We start from the raw sequence: 23,434 nt of genomic DNA on the forward strand, positions 1-23,434 counted from the left end.
TCCCATTGAAAAAGCTGTACTTAAATTGAAACAATTCTGAGCTTAAAATTTCAGCTCCAATTCATATGTCAAACTGGTTTGCTACAGAATAAAACTGAAGGGAATGATTCATGAGACCAGTATGTTTTGTTGGGATGGAAGAGTGTGTGTGTGAGAGAGAGAGAGAGAGAGAGCAGAGTCCTAAAACTGCAATTTTCAACCCCCAGTAGGTTGTGGGTGGCAGGGGATGGGGTTTGGAGAGAGGGCTGTGTAAAGTCTGAAGAAGAGTATTCAAAGTTATAATACAATTTTATATTTAGGAGAAGAAATCTATTTTCACAATGCAAACTGCAGAAAGCGAAGTTCCAACATCTTGGCTGATGAATATGGGAAGTAGACTTTGAGATGTATGCTCCTACCAAGAGGAAGCAAGCAGGAAAAGCTCTGTATTAGAGAGGCGGTGGGAGAAGGGCACTGGGAGACCTAGGTGTACCATAAGGAAAGGAATAGAGAAGGAGGAAGATGGAAAAGAACAGTACAGAAAAAGGAGGTAGAAAAGATGCTGGAACCTCACTCTCTTGGTTTTGCTTAAGACTGATTGGACACAGGAGGATTTTGTTTTGTTTTGCTTGCTTGTTTTAAAGGCTTTATTTATTTATTCATGAGAAATACATAGAGAGAGGCGAGACATAGGCAGAGGGAGAAGCAGGCTTCCTGCAGGGAGCCCAATACAGGACTTGATCCCAGGACCCTGGGATCATGACTCGAGCTGAAGGCATATGCTCAACCACTGACCCACTCACGTGGGAGGGTTAAATCTGGTTTTTATTTTGTAAAGAATCCACATATTTTTTTTAAAAATAGTATATACTATGAAAAGTGACTGAGGCTCTTTGTAAGAATTGGAAAAATCACTTTCTTGTCAGGCGCACAGATTATGCTGGGATTAGATTAAACCCCAATGAATTTTCAAAATGAAAATAATCTTGGGGAAATCTTTGGCATTAATATTATGCTTAGGAAAGAAAGTAATTTGCTGCTTGCTTGAGTACTTGATCCCTGTAATAACATTGATATCTGACTGCCCTGCTTGCAATGGAAATTCTATTTGCAATGATTATTTCACTCCAGGTGATTCCAGAAGGAGGACAGGGGCAAACTTGTGAGTCAGCCAGCCCAAGATGGATAGAGTAGGCTTTTGTGTTTTCTGTTAAATGCATTCTTCTAGGAAGCTGAAGATGTTTAGCAATTAATTAGCCAACATTCCTAAGGAATAGTGGGTCACATTTCATGTTTTGTTCAGTCACTGTTGACTCATTTAAAGTCATCTGGGATCCTCTCAGATGGTACCTGAATATTAAGCCCTGTCCACACCTTGAACTGGGAAAAAAATGGTGGCTACATGGATATGTTAAGCCAGAAACTGGGGAAATCCATTCCAAATCTCAGGTTTACTTAGACTCTAGTTTAATGTAATTATGTATTCAGTGAATATCTCCTCCAAGGGTTTTAGTCTGCCTAATTCAATATATATTGATTCAGGTCTACTGTTTCTTTGTTATGTATCTTAACGTGCTATAAGCACGTTATGGGAACTCTCTAGACCTCAGGGTTCACAGTCATAAAACAAATTACTAACCCATCACTGAAAGTGCTGGTCTATCAAGGAATTCAGAAGGGATTAGAGTATTAAATAGAAACTAATAACAGCAATGATTATTATCACTATTAGTAACATATGTTGAAAACTAAATATGGTCCAGGTACCATACCTCCCTGAACTTCATTCTCTTCATATGTAAAATAGGAATTAGAAAATTTTATTTCTATTGGGAAGATTAAATAAGATCATAGAAGAAAAATACTTATTAGCACAGTATTTGTGTTAGTTAACAAATTACTTCAAAATTTAGTGGCTAAAAACAACCAACATTTACTGTCCCACAGTTTCTGTGGGTTAGGAGTCCAGAGGCAGCATAGCTGAGTACCTCTGGATCAAGGTCTTACTGGAGGTTGCAGTCAAGCTGTCAGTCAGGGCTGTGGGTTCATCTGAAGGCTCAACTGGTGAGTTGTTTGGGCATGGAGAGAAGGCCTTCCAAGCTCACAGAAATGATTGCTGGCAAACTTCAGTTCCTCACCACGTGGGCCTCTCTGTAGAGCTGCTTCACAATATGGTAGCTGCTTTCTCCCACAGCAAGCCATCCAAGAGAAAGGGAAAATAGTGCCAAATTGGAAGCCATAGTCTTTTTGTAAGCTAACATGGGAAGTGACATGCCATCACTTTTGCAGAATTCTCTACATTAGAAAGGAATTGATAGATGTGGCTCACATCCAAGGGGAAGGATTGCACAGGGGCATGCATTCCAGGAGGGAAGGGATCATTGAGAACCATCTTAGAGGCTCCCTACTACAGTACCTGGCATATACTAAAGGTTAAATGAATGGCAATTATTATGGTTATTATATCACACTTTGAAATAAGTAAATTCAGAGATTTAATTTTTAAACTTATATCTACAATGACTTCCTGCAGCCATATGTTGAAGGAATTTATATAATTTGTGCCGGCCCCAACTCACAGCAAGGACTGTCTTGATCTCTTTCCCAGATAAGTGCTTCAGGCATAACCACCCACTCCTGGAACTACTTCCTGTCACCCCTTTAGTTCTGGGTGTACCCTATTGCTTGCAACACTCAATTTAGCATTCCCTAAAGGAAGATTCAAGGATGATTAACTGTAGTTCTTCTCACTCCAGAATAAAGGACTCCAAATATTCTCAGAAGCTTCTAGATTAATGGTCCCCAAGTATATCATATAAGAACAATCTTCACAATTTTTGCCTAAATCTGCATGTTACCTTACTGTTTTTTAACAATTTCATTTAAATTGACAGACTTTGAACACTTAGTTTAAAATGTTAGTTCAAATGCACTTAATGTATTTTTAGAAGAATTTTTTTTAGCACTACAGTAAATGAAAATCATCATCCTTGCCATGGATAAAAGAACACTGCTAAATGAAGATCATGTGAACAAAACAATGCTATTAAAATCGATAATACAATTTACTGCCACAACTTTTCTCTACCTTTATTTGAAAGTAATGTTGCAAAATCTAAAAAGGTACTAAGGATATATTTAGAACCAAAATGTGACTTTATCTCTGATACAGTCAAAAGTAAAAAAGGAAAATTGATAAGAGCAAATAAGTTCTTCACTTTGTTTCAGGGTAATCAGAAAAAATCCATAAGAAGTTTCTTTACATCAATAAGATGTTCACATTCATAGTCAGTTTTAACCAATAAGACCAACACATTCATACTAACAGATAAACACACAATGTATTTTTTCAATTAAGAAGCTGTAATTGAAGTAGTAATGATCTACCTCCCCTAGTAAGTTGGATAAGCTAGGGCAAGTTACTAATAATTTCAGTTTCAATTCCTTCATCACCCAATTTCCTAAAGAGAACTGAAAGGACTTGTGAGAAAAAGAAAGCACTAAACCATCCTGACATATTGTCATTATTTATCATCACATTCATGTTATTTATTAGCTTATACTATCCCTGTATCTGTCACCATCTTGCTGAGCTACTTCCACTCCCATTCTCTAACAGTCTCTATTTTGCCATTAACTTGCTTCCAAATTAATATTGCTTTGATGCTTTTTTAAATATTGCAGAGAAATGTAAAAATCAAAGAATGATTCCTGGGTAATCTCTATGACGGTAGAGTTTCATTAGCTATTTTACTAAAGGATAAAGTGAGATTTTTAACCTGCATTTTCACTGTTGCTTATTAATACCATATTTATTATTCTAACTCAATAGGAAACCTGTGAATCCATCCTCAACTGTGCACTGGAAGAAGTAAAGCAATTTCATGGACCACAGAAGCCAGACCGCAAGTTCTTTGGGTTCTGTCTACCTTCCAAGACACTACCCCCCACCTCAAGAGCTGCAGTTCCAGAAGTTGGATTGGTCATTGATGGGAAGACATTAAATGCCATTTTCCAGGGAAAGCTGGAGATGAAATTTTTGGAGTTGACTCAGTATTGCCGGTCTGTCCTATGCTGCCGTTCCACCCCACTCCAGAAGAGTATGATAGTCAAGCTGGTGCGAGACAAGTTGAGCGTCATGACCCTTTCCATAGGTATCCATCATTCGGAGATGTGGGTGCAGCTTGTGAAGCTGATCTGACAAGAAGCATAGACCAGAGGTGGGAAGGTCACATATCAAAATCAAGATACCCAGGCTGAGAATCACTTAGACTAAGAGAATTCAAAGTGACAGCCAAGATGTGGCAGGCAGGAGGTGAAGCAGAGGCTAAGTAGAGTGAAAGAGTGAATGAAAGTTCTCAGAATTAGCAGATCACTAAGGAAAAATTAGGACTTGAATGGAGGTTCAAGCCAAATGGAGGTTCAAATCCATGCCATTCACATAACTCAGTAATATGCACACAGGCCAACCCCATTCTGGGGTACAGACTATTTCCCTTTTGATACTTAACACAGGGCATAATTTAAACCTCAGGTATTTGTGGATTTGATATTCTGCTGAGTGTTGATGGCTGGTGGGGAGATTATGGAAGTTGAGCCTGCCCCATATGTTCATTCCTAAATATAAGGCCCAGCTGTCAACAAATGCTGACCTCTCTGTTGATAAAAAAAAATTCCTCATAGGGGACTAAACTTTAATCATGGTTAAGGCAGAGAAATAAAAACTGTGCTTACATCAAACCTTCCAGGAACAAGCAAATCTAGTTTATAAGAATATTCATGATCTGGTCTCTTTCCAGCCACATCCTTCATCAGAGCTACCATCCATTCCCCAACATTTGGCACTCTATGATCTAACCAAATGGAACTGCTTACCATTCTCCATGGTAATGGAGCTTTGTCCTATCTTTCTCACTCCTAGGCTTTTGCATAAGCAATTTTCTCCATAAAACACCCCATCTTCCAATCCCACCTAACCTTCCTTCTCTCTGAGAATGCCTACAGGACACAGACCTCAGAGCTGCAGAGCAATGGTATGCTTTCTGCAAGGGTCTGCTCAGTAGATCATGAGTTTCTTGAATAGAGATACCATATTAGTCTTACCATTTTGTCTGTGCCTTGCACATACCAAGCACATAGTAAATACTACATTCATTTAGGGATATTCCTACAGATGGTTCTATCCTTCCTACACAGACATGGAAAGAGATTTTCCTTCCTGGCATTTCAAATTAAGAAGCCTATTTATACCCCATTTTCTCCTGATTTCAGGTAAAAGCAATTCAAATTAAAAAAAAAAAATGAGGGAGTGGGCAGAAAGAATACAAGGTACAAAGCTTTAGCAACTGCATCCTAATTTTATTCCCTGAAATACATTTTATTCCCTGAATTATCCTCTTCAAAACTTTAGACACACACAAAGCAACAGCCCAGGACTGACTCCCTGCGGTAAGAAATTGGCTCTACTGCCACAGAAACAAAACCAGCAGAGTGAGCAATGGCATGATTCCACACCTCTACTTCCACTGGTTTGCTAACAGAAGAGGTTAAAGGGTGGATTTGTTCTCCATGGGGAAGATAAAAACAATGTACTGCTACACTATCATGAAAAAAAAAATCATTATAAGAATAATGGCTACTTAAAATGACAACATATTTAAGATTAATTTCATTTCCAAATAAGAGAAGAAAATTCTCTCCCCTCCATATTCTCTAATACATATTTAATTCCCTTCTATAATTCCCTCCTGGAAAAAGAGGGGGGCCAGGAGAAGAATGAAGGCAATGCAGTCCACAAACCATGGCCACCACGCTGAATCCAGCCTACTACATGTTTTTGCAGAGATACTAAGAATGATTTTTGTTTTTAACTGTAAAACCTGTAAGAAGATTCGCCTCTCAGCAAGAACAGTTGTTCAATTTTGCTTCTTGGCCCACAGAGTCTAAAATATTTACTATCTGGCCCCTTACAGAAAGAGTTTGCTAATCTCTAGTCTGAAAGTTAAAGCTTTGGGAAAAGCCAGGTTTGTAAGAAAAGCCTCACTGTATAGAGTTGTGCCGTCCAAAATGGTTGCCACCTAGCTATATGTAGGTATTGAAACTTAAATAGAATTTCACCAGCTGCATTTCAATCTTCTCATGGAGCTAGTGCTTTCCATATTAGACAGTAAAGATATAGGACTTTCTATCATCACAGAAAAACCTTTATGCCAGTGCTGGAAGCGGTGTATATCCATGCCCTAACCTCCAAATTCCTGAAACAAACACCATAGTTTGTTAAATGGGAATTCATCGTGACCAAATGTCCCTCAACCAAAAAAATCAATCTCATTTTCCTATTTTGAGAAACAAAACAACACCATCCCTGTCCTTGAACACCACTGACAATCTGATGATTTAGCTATCCAGATATTCCAGTAGTCTTAATATGGTAAATATTTTAAGTTATACTGTGTTAGAAAAGGTAGCAAAGATCTTCGTGCCAATGCTCCTGGGCCCCTTCCCTACCTGGTTTACCCTGGTGGGATCTCTATGTTGCTGAAATTCTCCATTTGCTCATTAATAAATGTAACATTTGTGAAGGCCTGTTTTTAAAAACTATAAAGCACTGCCCAAGCCTCACTTACTATTATACTCCCAATACCTAATATACCGAGATAAAAGACAATAAACATTTGTCGAATAGTAAATAGAGTTTTTTATCAAAGAAGAGACCTCTCTGTGGACAAATACCGACTTTTCCTATAGGACTATTCAGAGCAGTGTTAAAAGTATTCAATTACGTGTAAATGAGGACACTTTAGAGCCACTCATGTAACACCCTTTTCATTGTCAATCAGAAGTTAGGCCAGGAATAAAGACACTTCATGATGTCTCTTCGTTCAGGTGATGGAGCAAATGACGTAAGCATGATTCAAGCTGCTGACATTGGAATTGGGATATCTGGACAGGAAGGCATGCAGGTATTGCTCCCCTCAACTCTTCTCATTTCTTCCCTAATTCTCCTTGATCCTTTCTGGAGAGTTATGGAATTCCCCACAGTGTTGGAGGAACTTCTCCCCAAGAGCTTTGCAGAATTATTACCTGAGAGTCATGGGGCTTCCATGCCTATACATAACCTCCATTCTTATATCCCTGTTGCTCAGTCCTTCTGATACAGAGGAAAATTGAAGGATGCTTAGCTTTTTTTCAGACTTCCAGTGATACCTGCATTCTAAAGCCAAAGAGTACTCAACCATTCAGGAAGGGCTAAGTCTTTTCCCCTGACTCCATTCTTCCTCCTTATAATCTCTACCCACATCCAAGAATGCAGTGCCCTCCATGAGCAGTGACAGATAAGGACATTTGAAAACATTTTTCAATTGCCATTTTAGTTTTAATGGCTAGATTGACCTATAAATTGTATGGTACACTTTAATAAGTATACCTAATTGAGTCAAAATTCAGCTTGAGACAAGCATATTAACTTAAGCTACTGATGTTTCCCACTAAAACAAACCCCACTTTGTGGTTCTGAATCATTAACAATTGTATTCCCACCACTGGTGTAGACAGGAGGCATTGCCTAAATTTGTTGGTGAGGATAAAAGAAAAGCTACCTTTTGAATACCTACCATATGCCAGCACTGTATTAGGCATCTCACATTTTTTATCCCAATTAATTTGAACAATCACAACCCTGTGTGTTAGGAATTATTACTCCATTTTTTTTCAGATGAAACTGATGAAGGGAAAGGTTAAACAGCCTGACCAAGATGCATACCAAGATCTGTAACCAGGCACTTCCAAACCCCATATTCTTAAAGGAGTACTAATGAACTATGTCATGTTCTGAACAATCCCAAGAGCAGAAGGCATATTTCAGCTCCATGTAAAGGAAGTGCTATCCAGCCATCAGCTCCATCTGAGAATGGAACAAATGGTCTGCCACAGGAGGCAACCAAGGGTATTGAGACGTTTGAGCATTACTTGCATGGAAGCCCCTACTTTCTGGTTAACCATCGCATCTCTAGCCTGGTACTAACACATTTTAGGCCACAGTTTATCAGATAAATGGAAAGAGATGAAGGGCCAGGCGAGACCACTAGATCCTTACAAGCTGCCGTTCTTGGATTCTAGTGAGGTTTGGATTTTCCAGAAGAAAAGATGAAGTGTCCAAGTCCAAAGAACCACCCAAGAGTGCCACATAGTAACAAAGGATCTTTTTGGCCCTATCAGCTGTGGACCTAAAACCGAGCATAGCCCTCAAGGGAGATTCTTTGGCTTATTGGTAGCCATGGATAGAAGCTGATGTCTCTCTCTATTCTACCCTCTCAGGCTGTTATGTCCAGCGACTTTGCCATCTCCCGCTTCAGACACCTCAAGAAGCTGCTGCTTGTGCATGGCCACTGGTGTTACTCACGCCTGGCCAGGATGGTGGTGTACTACTTCTATAAGAACGTGGTGAGTAGCCCTATGCCAACCTCCCACCAAGGCTTTGGGAGGCCCTGCCAGGGGACCCACTCCCACCACAGTTGTAAGACAAACCATCTCAGCACAAGGGAGTAAATCAGGCTGGCCTAGATTTTGAATCCTGAAACTCTTTCCTACGAGCTCTGTGAACTTGAGCAATGTAATTCACTTCTCTGGGCCTCAATTTCTTCTTTGGTAAAATGGGCTAAGATTTTTGTGAAATTATTGTGAGCATTAGCCATTCTATATGGAAAACATCTGGCACATAGAAGGCAGCATGAGTGGTTACAAGAATAGACTCTTGAGTCAAACATATTTGGTTCAAATCTAGGCTCTTATATTTGGTAACTATACCTTAGTTTTACCATTTGTTGAATGGGGATGATAATAGTACCTTCCTCCTATATTTGCTAGAAGGATTAAATAAGAGCTTGTATATAAAGCGATTGGCACATAGTAATCACCCTATCAAGTCAACCATTAGTTTTATGATTATTGCTCTTGTCATTATTCTTAAATGGGCTCCATAAATGAGATTTACTTTCTGACTACGAGGAAAAAGGACTTTAAAAATAATAAGCCTGACATATATCTTCAATTTTCTCCTCAGATAGAGCCACCCCAATGCAAGAGCCATACCCCACCTCCTGAGAAAGTACAGGTTTAAGACTGGATCCATGGTTTCCACCTGAGACTCTATGTATCATTTCAGCTTCCCCAGCCTTTGCAGCAGGAAATTCACAGAGGTTGGGACATTAAATATCTAGTGGCAAAAATATTTAGAATGAGGAGGTCGTCTGGATTTTAGTCTTGCCTGACTCTAGCATGCTGTGTGAACTTCAAAGAGTCACTTACCCTCTCTGAGCCTTGGTTTCCTCATCAATAATATGAAGACACTAGGACTCCTTCTGTCCCTAAGGTATTATCAGGAAAGCATGTAACACTATACAAATACAATCACAGCTTGAAGATAGCATTGTTTCTCCTAAAAAAAATGTGTTCATTTCTATCTTGTTGATAAGGGCCCAAAGCAGGCACACATCAACTGAGGTATTAAAACTGTCAGAGGTTCTTGTTTAAAAAGCCCTTGATTAACAATGGGTATTGCAAGAAGCCAAAATATTGCTGTTCTCCTAAGGAAGGGAACAAGAGGCCTGAGTTTTCATTACCTAGTTCAAGGACCTTTGAATAATCCCCAAGAGTCTCCAAACAGAATCCGATTCCTATTTGCATAAGGAAAAAGGGAGGATTAAGAGCAGGGGATGGTAGAGAAAGCATTAGCCAAGTAGCAGCTGCGAAATTGCATTTTGTCCCGTTGTTCCATTCTCCCAGTCCTGATTTAGGCACTGTCACAGTTGCCCTTGCTCAAGAGTGAGCATTTTTGTGCAAAGTTCAATGTATATGTAAATAAACAGCATGACAAAAAATAATGTAAATTTGATAAACTGGATGGTAATATTCACCAAGTCTATGCAAACAAGTCACTCTATTTAACTTGAAACTCACTCTGAGCATGAAAGACTGTTTACTCAGAATTCAAAATGCCCATTTAATTTTTTTTCTTGCCTCCAAAGGAGCCGTTCTTTTGAATAAGCACTACCTCTTCTCTGCATTAAATTTGTGAAATAGAAAAGGAAATGTTTCCAGCCAGCCATGCTTTCAAAGCTTAAATGGTATTTATTTCTAGCCCGATTCCACGCTTGAAATTGTGATACTGATGCCTCATTATCTCCCCATTGCAATTAGAGGGTGGAGAACTATGACTTCCACATCCGAAACCAATTTCAGAGGGGATTAAAACCCTGCCTGCTCTAAAATTTGAACAATGAATTAATTATTGCACTGTAGCTCCTTGGGAGGAAAACGCAGGCCCCCATCTCAGTGATGCCATCACAGGTTCCGTATGCCCCCTAAGAGGTGCAAAGATTCCAGCCAGAGGATGTGGAAACAAGCGAGGTCTAACAAGGCTTGTGGAGGAAGGAAACACTTCAGAATTAAATTCCTGAATATTGTTGGGACAATAGAACAGCGATGATGGGCTCTATTTATTGAAATCATTATTGAACATCTGTGTCCAGCTTCATGAGGCTGACAGTCTTGGTCAGGGCTCAGTGAGCTTGTTCTGCAAAGGGCTAGGTAAGAAATACTTTTAGCCTGTGGGCCACCGGGCCCATCATACCTACACAACTCTGCTGCACCAACATGAAAGCAGCTATAGAAAACATGCAAATGAATCGATGTGGCTGTGTCCCAACAAAACCTTATTTATGGCTGGATTTGTCCCGTAGGAAGTTGTTTGTCATCTCTTGGTCTCCATAAATCTTACCTCTCAAAATGTGGTTCCTGGACCAGCAACATTATCATCTCCTATATGCTAGTTAGAAATGCGGATCCTGACTGCATCATCGACCTACTACTACCTCAGAATGGCATTTTTGGTAAAAGCCCTGGGTAATTTATATGAATCTTAAAGATTGGGAAGCACTAGTATAGTAAAAGATTAAGATTTTACGAACATTTTCTTAGGCATGTCTCCCTGTAAGGAGGCTAGGGTGCTATAGACATATCACCAGGAGATTCTTGATCTAATCAGTTGGAAAGAAGATAATGTGTAAGCAAGAGAGAACTATGAATTTGCCAGTTTCTCTGTCAAGAGGGAGAGTTTTGACAACCTAAGTCTTTATAGAAAATATTTCAGGCCATTTATTTATAATTTTATATCATATACTGTATCTGATTCCAAAAAGAGATGTAAGTGACTTACGGTAGAAACACAGAGGCAATGGAGAAGTTATAAAAGAACTGTGTAAGAGTGGGACACCTGAGTGGCTCAGCGGTTGAGTGTCTGCCTTTGGCTCAGGGCATGATCCCTGTTCGGGGATCCAATCCCACATCAGGCTCCCTGTGAGGAACCTGCTTCTCCCTCTGCCTATGTCTCTGCCTCTCTCTGTGTCTCTCATGAATAAATACATAAAATCTTTAAAAAAAAAAAAGTGTAGGAGTATGGAGCAGAACCCAGAAAGAAAGGAAGTCAGTTGTACCAGGAACTTGGGATAAGATGCTAAGTAGTAAATGCCTGGTTAAAACAAGCAGACCAAAAAAAAAAAAAAAACAAGCAGACAAGTTCTCGAGGAAGCACACTCTCTCTTTGCTCTAAATTCAGAGATCAATTTGTCAAGCAAACCTTTAGAAAAAGGTCACACAAAAACTTCCAGGAAACTGCCTTCAGTGGCATTTTTGTAGGAAATGAAAATTAACCTCTATATGGCACCTTTTTCTAACAACCCTTGATAAAAGCAATATTAAATTATACTTCAGGAAGAACGGTTCTATGGAAAAATGAGCCAGTGACATCCAAGCAGTGTTTCATTGCTTTGAATAGGGCTTAAAACCCTTTGCTACTGCCTGTGTTGAAGTGTTAGGCAATGAGCTCAGGAAATGCTAGTTCTCCAACACCTAGTTCACCAGAGCTCTCCATGACACCCTGGATTGCTGTAGTGTCCTTGGTACTTAGCACAGCTTGTTACCCTTTGGGATAGCATTACTAGCGTTAGCAATCACCATCATCTATAGGGAATTTACCACATACCAGACACTATAATAAGAACTTTACATATGTATGTAACTGTGAGAGCTAAGTATAACACAGGGGTTAAGAGCATATGTGCTAGAACCAGATGGGTTCAAATCCCACCCCCAAACTGCTATCTAACAGCAATGTGGCCTTAAGTAACTTACTTAAGCTCTGTGTCTCAGTCTTTTCACCTGTAAAAGGGGGATACTACCTAACTCACAGGCTTATCATGTGCATAAATGAGTTAATATGTGTGAGGCATACAGTAAATGCTCATCCATCCTGTGGCATGGGAACAGTTACTATCTATCTCTAGATGTGGTGGCTGAAAGCCTGAGAGGTTGCCCAGGTCACATAGCTAAGTATGTCATAGAATCAGGACTGGACCTAGTTCTACTATATTCCAAACTCCCAGACTGAGTGTCCTCACTACCATGGCCCTCAGTGCCTCCTAGAGGTACAAGCACCCTGTTCTCCAGTGGTTGCCAAAGTCTTTGAAGGTAAATATCACTCCAAACCAGGTTGTGTGTTGTCTGTTGTCCAAGCATCTCTAGCACCGTGTTTGAACATAAGTTGTTTAAGAAGTATTACACTTGGAAAAAAAAAAAAAAAGAAGAAGAAGAAGTATTACACTTGGCCACAGAGCTTCAGATGGCTTCCAACACCAGCCAGGCAACTGCTCTCTTCTTCCCTCAGCTTAGACTATGGCTGGAGCTTCGTGAAAATGGGGTAAAGCATCACAGCATCTACTAGATAAGATTGTACCACTTAAAAGCTACAGTTTGGTGAGATGAAGCTAATGGAGAGGAAAGATTTAGGCTTGGAGCCAAAAGGACCAAATCTTACATTGCAAATATCAGAGGATGGCCTATAGCTGGCAAACTTTCTGCTTTGCTGACTTGCTCCCTTGTCACCCATGGAAGAAACTGCCAATCACAGCATTCTTTGTTCAACACTTTCCCCATTTATAGCACTTTAGGACAAATCCCACTGGCCTCTCATGGTGTAGATCAACAACTCTGAACATTAGTGCAAGAGACTGAGCTAGAGTCTAAGATCTTGAATTCATTTTACAAGAGTATCCACTTCCCACATCCTTCTTATGAGGGTGAACTCTTGAGCCACAACATTTGGATTTTAACTCCAGTTTTGTTACTTACTAGCTCTTTACCCCCAGCCCAATGACTTGACCTCTCTCTGAGGCTGTTTCCTCAATTGTAAAATGAGAGTAGTAATGATTGCTTCATAGGGCTGTTAAGTGGATCAAATGAGTCAGAACAGAGCTTGGCACATGATAAGTGCTTTATGTGTTTTTGTTGCTATTGTTATTGCTGTTGTTGCTATTACTGGCCTCATCTGTAAGATAGTGTTATTTCCAGCTCTGGCATCCTAGGCTTCTACAACCTCAAGTCACAGTTCTATTCCCAAGTGGCCGAGAGTATTTGATAGTCACGTAGCCCATCTGAGCCATTCAAGCTACCTGTGTGTAAGGGAGCTAAGAGTTACTGTCTTTCCCACGTAGCTGGGGAGGGAGAAGAAATGCAAGGTTCTCAAAGGGAAGAAAAAAAAAGAGAGAGATTGAGAGAAGTAAAAGCCTCATACAGCTGCTGACTGCTAGTATCAAGGGGACTTCAGTACTTCAAGTTCTTCTTAAACCCACCATGTCAAGTGCACAAGTGGTTGCTGTTGATCTCAGGACTCAAAGCCTGCCCATGGTACATTTCAAACCTACCTGCAGCACAGTAAACAGACTGGGCCCTCTCCCCACTTCTAAGAGAGAGATGCAAGGTCTAGAATGTCTCAGGACACCAGGATCTCTTTCAGTGCCAGGAAACTTCCCACTGGTCACCTGGGCAGAAAAGCCAAAATATGGCACTCCTTAGCTAGAAGACTCTCAAGTCAGCATTGATATTATATAATCCAATAGGAGATTGAGAAAGTTTGGGGGTGGTTGAAGAGAAAGAGCATTGAAAACTCAGATACTAGTTGTCTGACTCTCTAGCTCTAAAATTGGACAAGAGGTAACTGAGCATCTTAAAGCCTCAGATTTCTTGCCTGTAGACTCTGGCTAATAATATTATCAAGATATTAATATAATATGTACTATTTATTAGCAATAATAATCTTTCAAGATTGTTGGAACAAATTAGGTCTATGGCACATCTAATGTACCATACACTAATATACTATAATATATACTACACTCCTGACACAAATAGAAGCTTTAGTAATAGTCATTGATGTTACTAATATTAGTATGTCTATATTATTACGATTCTAGTGACCCTTTTCAAAATAACACTGGCCCAGCATTTAGGAATGAACATTCTAGTTTATACACAAAACTGCCAATTTCACAGGGCTGATATTTCTAGTCCCAACTCTGGGAGCAGCAGCTTAAGTGACAACCTTGGTCAAGTCACCAAATCATATCACAGTGTGGTAGACAATACTAATGACCTAGGCATCTCAGGTAGAGTGGTTTTGAGCGGGAAAAGCTTTAGAAAGCATAAAGAATCAGAGAGACGATTCACCCTTCTGAACTCACCCTTCTGAGTTGCATGACCATTAGGAAAGTATTGTGGGGAAAATCTCATGAAGTCATCTTCATAAGATGGGCAGGGACAGCAAGCCAGGCTTCCTGCCCATGGTCCAGTCTTTCTATTATCCCTCCCTGAGGAGCGCTCCCTTCCCTTTCCACACTACTAATCGTAGCTCCTGCCTTTGGCATCCTGTGCCATGTTCTAGGTACCACTGTTTCCATCTGAAAGATGGTAAGATTTTATACAGAAAAGCAATTTGCTCCAGGTCACATAGCTAGTAAGTGACAGACCTGAAAATTCCAAACCAGCCTTTTCTGCCTCCACAACCTGTGCTCTTAACCAGCATAGTAGTAGTTGCAGCAGCAGCTGCTCTAAGGATTAGTTATCTCTGATCCGTACACAACTCTGCATGTCACAAATGAGAAAATGGAAGCTCTATGTCAGAGTAGTGACTTGCCAGAGGCTCCTAAGCAGCCATTGGGGTCCACTACCTGGGGGTCATCACTCACCAGGACATACTCTCTGCCTGCAGTGCTATGTCAACCTGCTTTTCTGGTACCAGTTTTTCTGTGGCTTCTCTGGCTCCACTATGATCGATTATTGGCAGATGATATTCTTCAATCTCTTCTTCACCTCCTTGCCTCCTCTCATCTTTGGAGTCCTCGATAAAGACATCTCTGCAGAAACACTCCTGGCATTGCCTGAACTGTACAAGAACGGCCAAAACTCTGAGGTAAGATGGAGATGCCTCAGCTCCTCCTTGCCTCTAATTCCTCCCTGCAGGAGTCAGAGAAAGAGCAATGACTTGGGGCCAGGGGCCTTACAGTCTGATCACCACTCTACCTCTTACCTACTATGTGACCCAGTAGCTCCACTCCCCATTCCTGGCATGTTTCTTGTTTGCTGTTAAGAGTGATGGAACAGATCAGTGGGTATTTTTCTTTAGTTATTTCTTAATTATACCACAGGTTAACATGGGACTGCCCTAGCTGAATAGGAAGAAGACATTCAGAAAGATCCCATTGCCCTCAGCTGGCCCCCTTTCTCCAGGCCTTTGACAGAACCCCCAAGTCTTGGTTTGGGAACCCCTGGGATTAAAATCTAGTTTGCTCATCACTGGGTGATGTATTCATAAATGAGGGCTTCTACCTCATGTCAGGGAAAACAAAATTTAGAACTCAAGACTACACAGAGTCTGGAATTGCTGGTAGCCAATAGATTAAAGAAGGCCTAGGAAATCACCCTGATTGGTTGGTTGGCAGAGAGAGGCCATACTGGCACTCTGAGTGATTTGGAGAAGTCAGACCTCCGACACTCCAGGTGGTCAGGCTAGCACAGACACAGCTCAGCACAGATTGGACAGAAGAGACAGAGAACCTGACTGCTTTGAAGAAAGAGCTCTGGGAAGAGGGATATTGAAATTCATGAGAGTACCTCTATGCCTGGGGGAAAGGAAAACCAAGCCAGATGTGGTATTTGAGAGCTAGTAATATGTTGTATACAGCCAACTAAGAACTAAGCCCAGTCCTAACTTAAAAATGGGAGGAGAGCAACACAGCAACCGTAGCATATCAGGCAAGAGAGAGCTATATACCTATAGGTCTTCTGATTTTTCCTTTCCCATAGGTGTGCTAGATGTATAATGTATTCCTTGGGTATCTAACAGTAAGAGAAGTTAATGTAGCAAAAACATAAACTGAGAACAGTTTTACTTTTCCAGGGAAGGCAGGAAGAGTGAAGCACAAAATGAGAATACTTGTCTCTGAAGCCATTGAGCCCTGTCTCTTGGGAATCCGTGATCCTGGGCTGTAATAGAGAACTCCCTTTCAGATGCTATGTAGAAACCTTAGAATCTCTAAATATGCCAAGTGTGTATTAGCACTAGCAATGTGCTAATGAATGATAGTTATTGATAACAGAACACTTACTGGGTACTAAAGTACAATTGCATTTAGATTTCTCGAAACCCAAGGAGATAGTTAGTGATTTTATTCTTTTTATGGAAGGAGAACCAATTATCAAAGCAGTTTAGTGAGTGGCACAGCTGGGACTTGAATTAAGGTCTGTCACCCCCGGTCTGTGCCCTTAATTGTTCCATTCTTTTGCCTCTAAGATAAGAACATTGTAAGTGCCATATTGTCTGTTCAGGTAGCACAAGAAAGTTGGTGGTTGATGTGTTCTTTCCTGGCAGTGCTACAACCCAATGACTTTCTGGATTTCTATAATGGATGCATTCTACCAAAGCCTTGTTTGTTTCTTCATTCCTTACCTGGTAAGTTGTATAATCCCCTTCTAGCCATACAAATCACAGAGTGGAACTGGTCCTGTTCATATACTAGTAGTGTCTTTCTGGGCACTGTAGCACAGAGACTCCAAATAGGTGATCTGCAGGCGACATCCAAGTCAGTATCTGAAAAATCAGAGTGCTTTACAGAAACATCTCAATTTCTGCCAGTTTTTGAAAAAATGGAAGCTATCATTATATTGGGTCATTTTTCCCACATAGGAAAAATCCAGAATTGACTCTCAGCCCTGCTTAGATGGGGTTCATGTTCTCCAGTTTGCCAGAGTCCCTACCACTCCCTTTTGTCTTATACCTAAGCCCTCTTCACTCATTTATTATTTCTTACTTGAACACTAAAAGTATTTGAATTTACAACCCTTGATTTACATTTAGATTTGTGTTTCCAATGTCAAGGCAGCATGCGTTCAGAAAGGAAGTTCTGATAATAAAGGATGCTATATTACCTGAAATAAAAGCAAAGGATACCTGCCCCATCTCAATTTGTTTCCCAGTTTAAAGAGTAGGAATTTAGGGGTGCTTAGATGGCTCAGTCAGTTATGCATCTGCCTTTGGCTCAGGTCGTTATCTCAGGGTCCTGGAATCAAGCCCCACACTGGGCTCCCTGCTCCGCGAGGAGTCCACTTCTCCCTTTTCCTCTCCCTCTCCCTCTGCTGGTCCCTCTCCCGGTCCTTCTGCTTGTTTGCTTGCTCTCTCTCTCTCTCTCTCTCTAAATAATCTTTTTAAAAAAATTTTTTTAAAGAGTGAGAATTTAGTTGTAAAGTATAGCTGTGTTTCTTCTGGACCAGAATGTGGGGCAACTGCTAAACTGTGGTGTCTACTCTGCCTTACATTCTTTTGCAGTTAGAAACAAGATGGGCCAAGTAGGCAGTCATTGCTCCATTTGAGTTTCCTATCTTACAATACCTTCTCTCTCCAGGAATCTGCTTGCCTTTCCTGCTTCATTATTTGCCCCTACTATGTGCTCAACAAACCTACCATATAGGTCTATTTGAACTTTTCACCCTCAGGTTCTCACCTTTGCCTGATCTACCTTTCCTCTCTCTCTTTTCAAGGAAGTTAATTCCTCTTATTATGGCCTCAGCTGTTATATCTTATCTTCTGTATCCCCAGGGTACTTCGTATACCTTATACCATTGTATCATTTATCCCCTTAAATCATACCACATTTGTCTTGTCTAGTAGACTATAAACTCCTTGAAGGTGGACACTGAAGTATCTTCAGTAGTTGGCATTGTGCCTGCTGGTGGCTCAATAAATTCTTTGTTCATTCATTCCACGATGTTCTGGAATACCCTCATGGTTTCTGCTACAAATGTGTTTCCAAAGAATTCAGCCCTATTAACTCACTTCTCATCTTGTCTGTTTCTATGGTTGGCAGCTATGTATCTCTTCTCAATCCTTCCCCTCCCATGACACCTACCTTCACTATTGCTTGTGATCCTATGACACGTGATCGCTGTGTCAAAACCAGGTCTTTGAATCCCAGGGAACATCTGACAGTGCTTGTTTTTTCCTCCTCTGCAGACCTACAAGGATTCAGATATTGACGTCTTTACCTTTGGGACACCCATCAATACCATCTCCCTCACCACAATCCTCTTACATCAGGCAATGGAAATGAAGACCTGGGTAAGCACTTCAGAGCCCCTTTGACCTAAAAAATTTGAGTTGTTTTACTCTGTATCATTGATCCACTCAATAAATGACCACTGAACTTTTACCTGTATCCCACTTGTACAGGGATGAGAGAGGTAGAAAAGATTAAGTCCCTGGCCTCAATTTGCTTATCCTCTATCCAGGATTATAAAACCAAGACTTATAACCCCTAAGACAATTTGTTGCAAAACTAGATATTTTTGACTAAAACAAACAAAAAAAAAATCAGAGGTTTCAGAGATGAGAAAAACAGTATCCTGATTGTACTTGAGGCCGTGTTAGGGAGGTATATGCTTCCCATTTAATTTCAGTGTAAAAGATTAGAAGGCTACCTTCACATAAACACATCTCAAGCATGTCCAAATATCACATTTCAGTATCTAAAAAGGAAATGCTGGCTTTCTCATTAAATTCTTGTAGTCAATGATAATTATAAAAACAAAGAGCTTAAAAATCATATACCAAGTATCTCTTTATATGATTTTTAATGTATTACCTCATTTAACCTCCCAGAGCCCTTTATGGTTTTTTTTTGGGGGGGGGGGGGCAGTCTTACTAAGATATAGTTGGCTTATAGCACTGTGTAAGTTTAATGTATACAGGATCATCACCTGACATATATTTATTGCAAAGTAATGGGTGTTAACTAAATTAGATCAGCCTTGTGACATGATGTGCAATAGCTAGTAAGAACCACCCAAGCAAACTTCCAGATCACAGATGCCCTCTGTTCCAATTCATGTCAAAGACAAATAGAAAAAAGTGATAAAACCAAAAAGGTATAGCCAAGCTCAAGTACAGGATAAATTTCTTCAAGAAACACCAGAACCAGAAGAGGCTGGAAAACAATGAGGCAGGGGAGACAGAGGTACTGCACTGACTCAAACTGAAGGCTTTCCAGAATCCAGGACAAGAAACTGACTGTGGCAATGGGGAGTCTGGTTCCTATGGGATAAGGAAGATTGGAGCTCTGTTTATGCTAGGTCCAAGGTCTGGGCTGGAGTTGCCCACTCAAGAAAGCAAGCTTGAGAAAAGTTGACAATGACATGCTATTTGGAATTCCAGTTTTATCAGAAGCCATGAGGAAGGTAGGTAAGAGTCATTTACTACTGGGAACTGAGCCAAGCTATGGAAACCTTTAAAACTCTTTAAAATGAACAGTTTTGTCACTGAAATTAAAAATGCAATTTATGGGATCCAGTCTAGATTGGACTCTGGCAGTGAACTACCAAATTGGAAGATATTGGGAACTCATCTGGAATGCCACACAAATTTGAGAAAGTAACTCAAAGGAATAATGGCTAGAATAAATGACTAGCATCCACATAATAGGGGTTACAGAAGAAGGGAAAAAATGGTAGAGAAACAGTACCTAAGGAGATAATCACTGAGAGAGAAAATTAATCAAAATAAAGCTTAATGTATCACCTGGATACAGCAGAATGAAACTGTACAGTGTATAAGAGACCATCTTAAAGTCAACCAGAGGCTATGGACAAATTAGTTGAAAAGGAATAGCAGTTAAACTGACAAACAATAGAAGCCAGAAAGCAATGGAGTCATTATTTTCAAAGACCTGATGGAAATAAACAGTTACACACCACTTAAAACTAGGGTAAATAAATGACATTTTGAGATAAACCGACATTGTAAGTTTTGCCACTCCCAGGTCCTCAGCAAAAGAAGAAACATACTTCTGCAAGAACATAAAAGCTTAAACTGTAAGAAACGACATCATGGTAAGAAAGAGCTGTTCAATAGGCAATTTATGCTAAAGTCTTCATCATTAATAGGAAGAGAATAGGAATATGCATTTAACTATCAATTTTTCTATAAAAAACCCATATTTATTTAGTGTGTCTCAAAATTTAAGGTCTCTTAATACTTGGAAATATTACCTTCAAAACTTAAGGATAACCATAAAGGGATGGAAAGAAATAAGAGGAATATAGGAAACTATTAATTTTGCAGGATAAAAGAAAGATAAAAAGGTAAGAGCAAAGACAAATGATGGCAAAAAAAAAGCCCCACAAAGTAAGGTGTTCGAAATAAGTATGTCGGTAAATTGAACACCAATAAAAAATAAATTAAAAAAAAAAAAAGAGGGATCCCTGGGTGGCACAGCGGTTTGGCGCCTGCCTTTGGCTCAGGGCGCGATCCTGGAGACCTGGGATCGAATCCCACGTCGGGATCCCGGTACATGGAGCCTGCTTCTCCCTCTGCCTGTGTCTCTGCCTCTCTCTCTCTCTCTCTCTCTCTCTCTGTGACTATCATAAATAAAAAAAAAAAAAAGAAATTAGAAATTCAGACATTTATAAAACAAACAAAAAAAGCAAATATATCAGTACTCATAATAAATATTAATGAATTTAGTTCACCTGTTAAAAGCAGAAATAAATAAATAAATAAATAAATAAATAAATAAATAAATAAATGCAAAAATTATCTGATTGAATTTTTTATCCAGCAAATATAAGGACAAATAGACAAAAATCACAATTGTGGTATGAGATTTATATACAACTCTATTAGAAACAGGCCAAATAGGATATAGAAGTCTTGAATAAATTATCACATTTGATTTAGTATAATTAGATATAATATAAAAAATCCTGTCCCAAATAGTAAATATATACCTTTTCAAAAATATACAAACTGTATACCAAAAGTAAAAAAGACCAAATTCTAAATCACAAAGAAATTTGAAAGAATCCTGATCTTCTCTGACATGCATTTAGATTAAAAACAAGCAATAAAAAGATAGCCAAACAAACCTAACATGCTTCAAAGTTTCAAAATGTACTTCTAAATAACTCATGAGGTCAAGAGTAAATCATAATGGAAATTATTGCTGAAGGACTGTAAAAATACTATATATGCAAACTTGTAGGATGAAGCTAATGCTTTTATTATTAAAAAACAAAGAAAATAAAACAAGAATTCAATTCAAGGAAACTCATATACCCAACATCCAGGGTGTTGTCATTTAACTTTGTCATATTTCCTCTCACTTTTATAAAAAATTAAGTCTAACATACAATTAAAGCACCCATGATTCCCTTGCAAACATTTTATCTTTGGTCTTGAACATAATTTCAGGGTTCATCATTCTTAAGCATATCTTATACATATATATTTATGAATACTTCTTTATCATGTATATCTATCCCTTAACTTTTTTTTTTTTTCACTAGACCTAATGCTTTGGAGTTTCACCTATGTTGATAGATTCACCTTTGGTGATTTATTTTAACTGTTCTATTGTATGAATATGCCACAATTTATTTTTCTGTTGATGAATATTTAGGCTTTTTCCCCTTACTTTTTTCCTGCTAGTAAGAATGATACTGTAACCAACATGTCTCTGTATATATACATGCAACAGTATTTCCAGGGTGCATCATACTTTGAAGTGAAATTGTATCATAGCAGATGAGTACTTAAACTCCTCTAGCTATTTTCAAATTGCTTTCTACAGTGACAGCATCAACTTAGAGTTTGTAGTCTACTACCAGGATATGAAAGTGCCTTGGTTGGGTTTTATTATCTTTAACACAGTACTGAGTTGACTTATCAATAAGTTATTTGGAATTTTCATTTAGTGGAATTGGTCTAGGATTTTCTTTCCTTGAACTGTCTATGCCTATTTTGGTATCAGGATTATTTTAGCCAAAAAGCTAATGGAATAGTAGAGACAAAAACCTCAGAGAAGGGGGGATTCTAGAAGAAGAGCCAAAACCTGTTTCTTTGAGGATCTTTGCAACTCTGCCCAAAAGAACTTTGTTGCTGGCAGCTTGACTGAGCAAAAGATTCAGAAATCGAACCCAGGTACCCAAGGCAGGAGTCTAATAAGAGACCACATTAAATTAGGACCCCAAAGCTATACACCTCAGGGTAAGGCTACACCCAAAATGGGCCTGCCTGTTCTACCTTCCCAGCAGGTGCTGCAGGGATTATTCCCTCTGTGAACAGAGCAGAAAGAATCAGAATCCATTAAACTGATTCTCCCTGCAAAGGACCTGTCCTAGGTAATGAACCATGGGCTGGCCTCATACAGATTTGCAGCCCAGGTTTATATCACCTTGGTGAGCTAAATTTTGATGTATGAAAGTGACTCAAGTGACTGAAGTGACTCAAGATTGACAGTTTCCAAGGACATTGCAAAATAAACACCCTCCCCGCAAAAAAAGGTATTTCATCCTATGCCTCAAATTGTCCCTATCAACTTTTCAAGGGCAATGAGCCTCACATATTCAAAAATAACTGACTCTCAGAGAAACAAAAACCCCTTAGTGAGGTTCAAAAACAAACCAGAAACATATTTCAGGTGTTGGTATTATCAGATATAAATTATAGAAAATCTATGTTTAAGCTTTTTTATAATTTTATTTTATTAAAGATTTTATTTATTTAATCATGAGAGACACACAGAGAGAGAGGCAGAGACATAGAGAAAGAAGCAGGCTCCATGCAGGGAGCCTGATGTGGAACTCGATCCCAGGACTCCAGGACCATGCCCTGGGCTGAAGGCAGACACTAAATTGCTGAGCCATCCTGGAATCCCCTATGTTTAAGCTTTACAATATCTGCAGGGATTAGTAAACCATACAAAGCAACCCAGCAAATCTGAAAAGAGATCAAAGAAAACTTTATTTTTTTTTTCAAAGAAAACTTTAAAGAATAAAATACAGTGGCTGTCTTAACAAAAAATTAGACAAAACTAAAGGGAAAAATTTTAATTGGTCAAAAGAAATTATGCACAATATAAAACAGAAGAAAAGTAATGAAAATTATGAAAAGGTATAAAATGTGTAGAAGATAGGGTAGTATCCTAAAAGGTCTTAAATGCATTTGATCTGAGTCTAAGAAGTAAAGGAGAGATAAAATGAGACAGAGGCAATAGTTGAAAAGATAGTGACTTAACAA

General features: G+C 39.3%; 2 protein-coding genes across 17 annotated transcripts in view; one reads left to right on the forward strand and one right to left on the reverse strand.

Annotated features, from left to right (window-relative positions):
• ATP10B (ATPase phospholipid transporting 10B (putative)) overlaps positions 1-23,434 on the forward strand; it is a 307,612-nt gene that overhangs the window by 275,543 nt on the left and 8,635 nt on the right. For 10 of the 11 annotated variants that reach the window (XM_038534853.1, XM_038534847.1, XM_038534849.1 and 7 more), the window contains 6 exons: positions 3,812-4,133; positions 6,865-6,941; positions 8,296-8,421; positions 15,080-15,280; positions 16,739-16,819; positions 18,377-18,481. In XM_038534853.1, coding sequence (XP_038390781.1) covers positions 3,812-4,133; positions 6,865-6,941; positions 8,296-8,421; positions 15,080-15,280; positions 16,739-16,819; positions 18,377-18,481 — 912 coding nt within the window. Of the gene's footprint in view, positions 1-3,811; positions 4,200-6,864; positions 6,942-8,295; positions 8,422-15,079; positions 15,281-16,738; positions 16,820-18,376; positions 18,482-23,434 lie in introns of those variants that run through there. The other variant, XR_005358316.1, reaches the window with a different exon arrangement.
• The window catches only part of LOC119871519, a 120,671-nt gene that overhangs the window by 19,652 nt on the left and 77,585 nt on the right, over positions 1-23,434 (reverse strand). For 2 of the 6 annotated variants that reach the window (XM_038534857.1, XM_038534858.1), the window contains exons 3-4: positions 18,273-18,378; positions 16,817-16,957 (exon numbers count right to left, since the gene is read on the reverse strand). In XM_038534857.1, coding sequence (XP_038390785.1) covers positions 16,817-16,957; positions 18,273-18,378 — 247 coding nt within the window. Of the gene's footprint in view, positions 1-13,736; positions 13,854-15,056; positions 15,325-15,397; positions 15,451-16,816; positions 16,958-18,272; positions 18,379-23,434 lie in introns of all 6 variants that reach the window. The other 4 variants (XR_005358320.1, XR_005358322.1, XR_005358321.1 and 1 more) reach the window with 4 other exon arrangements.

This window comes from Canis lupus, chromosome 4 (assembly GCF_011100685.1).
Source record: "Canis lupus familiaris isolate Mischka breed German Shepherd chromosome 4, alternate assembly UU_Cfam_GSD_1.0, whole genome shotgun sequence".
Lineage (NCBI taxonomy): Eukaryota > Metazoa > Chordata > Mammalia > Carnivora > Canidae > Canis > Canis lupus.